At 36.8% G+C, this 7,936-nt stretch overlaps 2 protein-coding genes across 2 annotated transcripts; both read left to right on the plus strand.

Annotated features, from left to right (window-relative positions):
• The first annotated feature begins 84 nt into the window (after nt 1-84).
• Nucleotides 85-3,147, plus strand: mibp (muscle-specific beta 1 integrin binding protein). The gene is made up of 8 exons (XM_051094867.1): nt 85-254; nt 1,009-1,100; nt 1,611-1,659; nt 1,857-2,031; nt 2,329-2,400; nt 2,482-2,588; nt 2,671-2,756; nt 2,846-3,147. Exons 1-7 carry the CDS (start codon nt 230-232, stop codon nt 2,754-2,756), a joined length of 606 nt encoding a protein of 201 aa, XP_050950824.1. The 5' UTR covers nt 85-229; the 3' UTR covers nt 2,846-3,147.
• A 1,157-nt stretch (nt 3,148-4,304) lies between these two features.
• loxl5a (lysyl oxidase-like 5a) lies at nt 4,305-7,705 on the plus strand. Its single transcript, XM_051094863.1, has 7 exons — nt 4,305-5,201; nt 5,608-5,716; nt 5,810-5,947; nt 6,771-6,927; nt 7,010-7,105; nt 7,188-7,303; nt 7,381-7,705. Exons 1-7 carry the CDS (start codon nt 4,346-4,348, stop codon nt 7,385-7,387), a joined length of 1,479 nt encoding a protein of 492 aa, XP_050950820.1. The 5' UTR covers nt 4,305-4,345; the 3' UTR covers nt 7,388-7,705.
• The last annotated feature ends 231 nt before the right edge of the window (nt 7,706-7,936 follow it).

Here is a 7,936-nt window from a genome sequence, read left to right on the forward strand (position 1 = left end):
TCTCTCCTCCGTGAGCCGCGATTGGCTGCCTAGGACGTAAGCCACGCCTTTTTTTGTATGACGTTTAACTTTGGTTATATGCCCACGTGAAAGTGTGATCTCACAACGCACTAGTGTCTACGGAGATAAGACTGCAAAATTAGCTTCAAGCGGAAGTTTTTTATCGTACGTTTTTATTTTAGCCCTTTTGCGGCGTCTAAATTGTAAAACCTCAACCAGGTCGGATACAATGAAGTGCATCATTGGAATAGGGGGGGTAAGTGGCTTTTTACAGTTATATTATGAATCACTATTTGTAATAGTTACAGTCGAGCCATGTGGCTTTTAATATTTCTAAGTTAAGATAATACATTGAACACATAGTAATTTATTATATCCTTACCTTAATGAGTGTTTTACTCTTATTTATGACGTGATCCAATACGTGCTTTTAGAGAATCGCGAGCTTTGAAATTCTGAGGTTTTGAGCGGGAGATTTAAAACTGCGAGCGCGCCTAAATGTCTTTATGTTTTTAACGGACATTAGCGCCTTAATGTATCTAGTCATCTATTAAGCTTATATTTTTATAGTGTATGAAGTAAAATAATAGCTTTTTAATTTATTTTTCTTGTTGCGCTGACGAGATTAATGTTATTTGTGATTGTAGTGCGTTTTTGTCACCACCATTGAGTTTAATACAAAGGACGGAATATTAATATTATATTAGGTAAAACTTTAAGACGTCTGAAGTTGCTGTTTGTTATATTTTTTATTATATGTTATTACAAATCGTATTTATTAAGGACGTTGTTTTATTGAGCACGTGGATGACTAACAACAATGTAAACCTGGGTCAGTTGTTGTCATAAGCCAGCTGAGGAACTGACCCTCCCGCCATTTTTATTTGAATAAACTTCCCATATACACGATTAAACAACAGATTATAATTGACATAAGTTTAATCGTTCTGCTTTTTTGATACTTTTAACTCGGTTTTATCACTCTAAATTTGCTTTTTTTATTTTTTAGTGTGACTAATGGTGGTAAAACCACCTTGACGAACAGGTTAATAAAAGCCTTACCAAACTGCTGTGTGGTTCACCAGGATGACTTTTTCAAGGTGAGTTCAGCTAAATGTATTTTTATGTACTATTTCTAGTTATTCTGGTGTTGGCTCTAAAAATTACACAATTTCTTCCGAATAAAAAAAAAAAACTTGAGCTGTAATTTTCAAGTTTAAGTTAGTAATTCACAATTAGATTAGCATTTTTATTTATATTTTTTTAAAATAGAATAATGTTTTAATTGTAGTTCTTGCCTGTTGTAGTAATGCATGCATGGCTTCAATAAGAAGTAACTTTAAGATAATAACCTAGTAATAACTCTTTACATTTGCTTTTCCTATTTTTATTTGATAAAACTTTAATTTGACTCCTTGTATAAGAGGGTCTCTGCATGTAACTCAGAAGTGCTGATCCAAGATCAGTTTCCTCCCATCTGTCGAGTTGTATTTATCAGGTTAAGATGGCCGAGACCTGATTCTAGATCAGCAGTCTGGCTCAAATATACATGACGGCAGATGTAGACGATGGCATTTGCTGCAGTGTTTTACTGGTCACTGTTATTTCAGCCTCCGGATCAGATAGCGGTCGGAGAGGATGGCTTTAAACAATGGGATGGTAAGAATATAAACAGTAGGAGAGTAATAACTCCTCATTCTACGCATCGCCCTCCCATAACAAAGAATTTACAATCCCTCCCAACCCATTTACATTCTCTGTGTGTGGCTTTGCTACAATGAAATAAAAAATTTCATTTTCAACTTTCATTTTCAAATTTAAATGTTGTGCTAAAAGCCTTTGTTCTGCTTTTGTAGTGATTACAGCTTTGGACATGGAGGCCATGGTGAACACCGTCAAAGGCTGGATGGAAAACCCAATCAAATTCGCCCGTTCTCACGGCGTCCAAGTGACCCCGGCCACGGAAATAGACGACCCCGAGAGCCAAGTGCATATACTCATCGTAGAAGGATTTCTGCTGTATAACTACAAGTAAGTGACGTATTTAACTTTCGGTGGCCTGAACTGTATGAATGGTAAAGATTAGTTTCTGGGAACATGTACTCCACGTGCACGTAAGAAAAGAACATCAGAGCATACATGCTGGTCATGTGACGCTCTGCATTGGTGTAGATAAGGATGTGCGCCGAGCTATTGGTGGGCATGTGGAACTGCATGTGCTGATTTCTGCGCTGGCTATGTAGAAATGCCGTAATCAGTAAATGACTTGAGAGTTAGTGTTCTTTTTAAGTTTATGACCTTTTTATCTTTTTTTTTTTCTTTAAACAGGCCTTTGCTGGAATACTTCGACAAATCGTATTACATAACTATCCCATACGAGGAGTGCAAGTCAAGGAGAAGGTGCGTTAAAATTCCAATCAAGCACTTAGGAACTGTACCAAATATGAGCAGCTTAAATAATTAAAAAAAAATGTATTTCAGTACAAGGCAATACACCGTCCCCGACCCTCCCGGGCTCTTTGACGGCCATGTGTGGCCCATGTACATAAAACACAGAAATTCCATGGAAAACTGCGGTTTGCCAATCGGTACGGTTCTTAAAACTCTTGATTTTGAACAAAAATCACAATATTTTGGATAAATACTCATTTTGTTAAACTATTCCAACAGAATACTTGGACGGCTTGAAAACAAAAGACGAAATCTACAATCATGTTTACGAAGACATCCACAACACACTCCTTAATCGTTTATAGGTAAGAAATCCAATTCAGATTGGATTTAGTTGAAATCATTAATTGTGTTTGTGTCATAATAAAAAAATTTTTTGTTGTTTGTTTTTCAGCAGGAGGAGGCTGCCGCCAGTCATCTGTACAATATTGTAAATACGAATCTTAATGTAGCCTTTTGGGGTTTTTTTTTTGTAAATAGTTTGACTGGAATGTAACTTAAATACTTGTGGAAGAATATTTTTGCATTACAATTTTGAGGACCGTGCCTATATTTTAAGTTGTTTTTTTTTATTATTATTGTTTTTGTTGTCTTTCAAAGCACTCTTTGGTGCCTTCTTCATTCTGGAAATAGTTTACACCAAAAATGAATTTTTGACATTTGTTTGTACCTGTATCAATAAAAATTGTGCTTTGACTTCTTCACGTTTGTCAGTCCTTGCATCACGCTTTACATTTTTACACCAGTAATGGCCAAAATAATAGAGTTTAGCTACAAAAAAATTATTTTAAAATAAGTTTTTTTGCATACTTTGAGACGTCCTCTGTGAGTATTTGTTTTGGTACTTTACTTCTATTTCGAGTTAAGGTTAAAGCCATCAAATACTATGAACATGTATGAGATAAGAACTGAATTTCATGCTAAATTTCAACAGGACCACTGACTATTTTAAAAAACCATTAACTGACGTCTATGGTTTTCCCCTTCTAAAGTTGTCCTAACAGTCTTAAAATAAAAAGTAATCTGACAAATGACATCCCTAGGTATATTTTTCCCCCCCAAATTAGCTTGCATTATCTCACAGATTATTTTTACAAAAAGACCTTTAAACACGCACAGTAATCTCTGCGATCAAATAATCATCCTTTCCGCTCCAACACAAGTTCCAGCCCAGCTCTACTATTTATTGCCGGGTGCAATAAGGCCTATGGCTGACATTCAGCTTGCATGAAAACAAACATTGTCTAGACATTTTCCTGAATAAACCTTGAGCTCATGCTTTAAATTCTGTGCTGAATGTGCCTATGTGCTTTTAAATAGTGTCCCTTTCTCATATGACAAATGCCTACACATTCACTTCAAATATTTGTGCAATGAAATAAGTGGAAGGAGAAAGTGAAGACATTCATCGCTATTAGGAGCAATTGTCGTCATTTGGAGATTGGAATGATTTAGACATTTCGTAGGGCAGATTTTCTTGTGACAATGGCATGACTGAGACGTTAACATTATGTGTTTTATTGGTAAGGAAATAACTATATTGTTCACATTATGCCAGTAATAAAACCTTATGCAATTTAATTATACACCTCCCTCTAGTGGTAAAACCAATCATGTGCAATTATCTGCATTAAGGAAAGACTACAAACTACAACTTGTCAACTAACTATGCCTTTATTATTAAGGTGGCACCACATTTATTTATTTATTTATTTAGTAAATGTGTGGTGTGCCTGTTAGTGCATATGTAAAACTTCCAGGAGGAAAAAGTGAAAAACGAAACAGAAACGCCTCACAATGTACCGCCTTCATCTGTACCTGGGTTTATTTAACAGCTTTTGGGAGCACAAAGTTCTGCACTTTCTCTTGCACCCTGCTCACAAATGATTTTAAAATGACAAAATATTCATTTATTCTCCTCTTCTCCGTACACCTGTGCATCCTGGTTTGTTTGAGCACCGCACAGCACCATGGACCCTGGAGACACAAGGTTAGATGGGAAACCAACGGACAGGTTTATAGCTTACAGAGCAGCGGTTCTCAATATCAAGCACCTGTTTCTGGAAAACTGAACGCAAGGTTTTTATTGACGAGGCATGTGCCAACAATCTCAAGCAGGATTTTCATGGGACGTTTTGCCAATGCTAAGATACACACAGTTGGGCATGTGGTGCACAGTTTTGGACCCAACATGATTTCTGGTTATGCATCTCACATTAGGAATAATAAAAAGTTGCCTTTGCATGCAAAAAGAACTGGACTTTCTTCTGACAAAGCACTGCGTCCAATGCCCAAGCAATATGGGACAGCACCAACTGGCACAACTACACTTGAGGCTTCAAGGAGCTCAAGAGCATCAGGACGCCATAATTTAGTTACCAGCAAGCCAGTGCCAAAACGAACATCACCCATTGCGGCTACAGGAAAACCACCCACTATCAATTCTGAGGAGAATCCACTTCCTCAACCTCAACTTTCTACATTGACTGGGAGTAAAACTGCTAATAAATCTAAACTTTCAACAAGAACCAATTCACCTGCACCTTCAGCAAGTGTTAACAACAGAAATACAGTAATACATCCTCCCTTCCAGGCTGATGAAAGAGGAGGAGACAGTATGATCGGTGATGAACCAACGAATCCTCAAGTAAACAGCAGAAACTCTTTCAACTATAATCTGCTCCCGTATGGAAATGTGAATAGATCTCCTCAGAGAGAAACGGGTCATGGTACAAGGTATTTTCATAACGGTAAGACAACATTTGAAGCTTTTTAGCCAAAGTGTAAATTATACAATTATTTAGAGCGCGTTTGATCGCCTTTAAAGTAAGCTTCATGTTGGCGCGGACGGGTTAATCTCGCGCAACGCACATTGGCGCCCACTGTTGGCCAAATATAAGCTTACATTTTAACGCATAAACGGTTTGTGTACTATTTTTTTGATGTACAGTAGATCTATAATAAAGTCATAAATTACATTACCGTTACGGTTTCTAGTGTCAAATCCCGACGAAAATTGATCGAGCCGCGTGTCTATGTTACCTCAGGCGAACATGAGCGTCTAAAACCTTTAAATTTGACTCTGAATTTTTAGTTTGCCCTGGTATGGAAAATATGTTGTATATTCTGTCTGTTTAAATGTTCAATATTTTCCAGGTCTACCCGATCTCATTCCTGATCCATACTATATCCAAACAGCATCTTATATCCAGAGAGTTCAGATGTACGCATTAAGATGTGCCGCAGAAGAGAACTGCCTCTCCAGGTACTATGTCTATTTGGCATCCAAACTACAAAAGCAGTAAAGAGTTGAAACCTTTTAACCATTTTAAACGGAATGTTTGCCTTTTTCCTCAAGTTCAGCGTACAACTCAAGAGTGAGGGACCTTGATTACAGAGTGCTTCTCAGATTTCCTCAGAGAGTCAAAAATCAAGGCACAGCAGATTTTCTCCCTGTGAAACCACATCATCAGTGGGAATGGCACAGCTGCCATCAGTAGGTTTCTGACAACTTCATTTTCTAAATCACTCACCTTGATTCTACAGAAAGATAGAAGAAACTGTGAACATACTGTTTTATTCTTTAGTTTTAACGCCCGTTCACACCAAAAGCGAGAATTATTAAGATAGCTATCACGATAACTATTAGTGTCCACACCAATGCAAATAACGGTTTATTATAAGCGCGCTCTGCAGTTTACCGCTTTAAATGCGTTCTTTAAAGTCGAGTTCTGATTGGCTGTCAATGTTTTAATCAGTCATTAGCTGGGAAAAAAATGTTCCTATTTGTCGTTATAGTTGTCGTGTGAACTTAGAATAGGGTATTGCAATAGAATTAGGACGCTTTTTAAAAACTACCTTGGTGTGAAGGGGTTTTATGTTATATTTACATTTATGCATATTTGTGCAATGAATTCGCAATATATATTTCTGCATACAAATCGAGGGAATCGAGCCTATGACATGAATAGGAACTTATTTGGCCATTTGTAGATTTTATGGGTGTGGCTTCCGGTCTCATCCGTGTCCAGCTGTTTTTAGCCATTCAAAACAGCTTGTTTTGCTGTTTGATACTGTAATATTGGTGTGTCTTACCATTTAATTTTAATGTATTATCTTAACTATGATGACTGGTTTATTGTGCAAACAGTTATACCATCTACTGCATAGTTTTTCTTCTCATTATTTCTGGCTAATGAACTGGAAATGTTGCCCATATGCTTACTTCTGCGTTAATGAATAAGGTGGATAGTACATTTTAGTGATTTATTGATAACAAAGTGAATGTTTTATTATATTACTTTGTTTTTATCCTAAAGACATTATCACAGCATGGATGCCTTCAGTAATTACGACCTCCTGGACGCCTCCACGGGCAAAAAGGTGGCCGAGGGACATAAAGCCAGTTTCTGTCTGGAGGACACCAGCTGCGATCCAGGTGTGAGGAGAAGATACGCCTGCACAGCTCACACACAGGTCAAGAGAATAAAGGGACTTGTTGTTTCACAATTAAATCATTTAATTAGCTGGTTTAGAACCATTTTCTTTTTTGGAGCAGGGATTGGGTCCAGGCTGCTATGACACCTACCACGCCAACATCGACTGTCAGTGGATTGATATTACAGATGTTGCTCCTGGAGATTATATTCTAAAGGTGAGTTATCAGTTAGTCATTCTATTATTTAGTTACACCAAAAGTTGGAAACACATTTTGAAACAATGTGAATCATTGACAGGTAACTGTGAACCCAGGTTTCCAGGTGCCAGAGTCTGATTTCTCCAATAACATTGTTAGATGTGATATCAGATATACGGGGACGTACGTTCAAGCACATAACTGCAGAATCACAGGGTGAGTTTTAAAAAGGCGTTGAATCGGACGTCTATCTATCACTGCAAACACTTTAATGATGTTTATTTATTTTACAGATACTGATCCAGTTCATCCGAGGTTCATCCAAACCTCCAGAGGTGAAATCTTCCAAACATGTCATTAAAAAAAATCACATTGTTATGGAGAGATTAAGCATTAACTTGACTTATGTTATACAATAAATAAATTATTATTTATTAACCTTTTGTAATTTAAAAAAAGTATTCAATTACATTGCCTATTTATTATATTTAAATTGTTTTGTTACTGTTGGTGTAAACTTCTGTGTTTTTGTAAAACTGAAGTAAATAATTACACCATGTATGTTCTTGTTTGTTTTTCACAAAGGTATACAGCATTAAAACATGTAGAAATAAAGTTGAGAGAAAGTTGAGAGCTCACCCAGATGTATATGGTCCATTCATTTATTCATGTTTAGGTTTTACTATAGGTTTTACTACTACTTCATGTTGTTTAAACACTGGTTCATATATATTCATAATCTTCTGAAGTGATTCTGGTCATGGCTCAAATGAAAATGGGTCTGTGGTGTAAAATCAACACAGCAGACTCCAGAGTCATAAAAGTTCAGTTTGCTCAAGATCTCCAAAC

Source organism: Labeo rohita, chromosome 22, assembly GCF_022985175.1.
Source record: "Labeo rohita strain BAU-BD-2019 chromosome 22, IGBB_LRoh.1.0, whole genome shotgun sequence".
Lineage (NCBI taxonomy): Eukaryota > Metazoa > Chordata > Actinopteri > Cypriniformes > Cyprinidae > Labeo > Labeo rohita.

Coding starts and splice junctions, on each gene's coding strand:
- loxl5a (XM_051094863.1), top strand. CDS start 4,346: ATGACAAAATATTCATTTATTCTCCTCTTCTCCGTACACCTGTGCATC. Junction 5,202..5,607: donor TACAAGGTATTTTCATAACG/GTAAGACAACAT, acceptor AATATTTTCCAG/GTCTACCCGATCTCATTCCT. Junction 6,928..7,009: donor CCTGCACAGCTCACACACAG/GTCAAGAGAATA, acceptor TTTTTGGAGCAG/GGATTGGGTCCAGGCTGCTA.
- mibp (XM_051094867.1), top strand. CDS start 230: ATGAAGTGCATCATTGGAATAGGGG. Junction 1,660..1,856: donor TGGCTTTAAACAATGGGATG/GTAAGAATATAA, acceptor CTGCTTTTGTAG/TGATTACAGCTTTGGACATG. Junction 2,032..2,328: donor TTTCTGCTGTATAACTACAA/GTAAGTGACGTA, acceptor TTCTTTAAACAG/GCCTTTGCTGGAATACTTCG.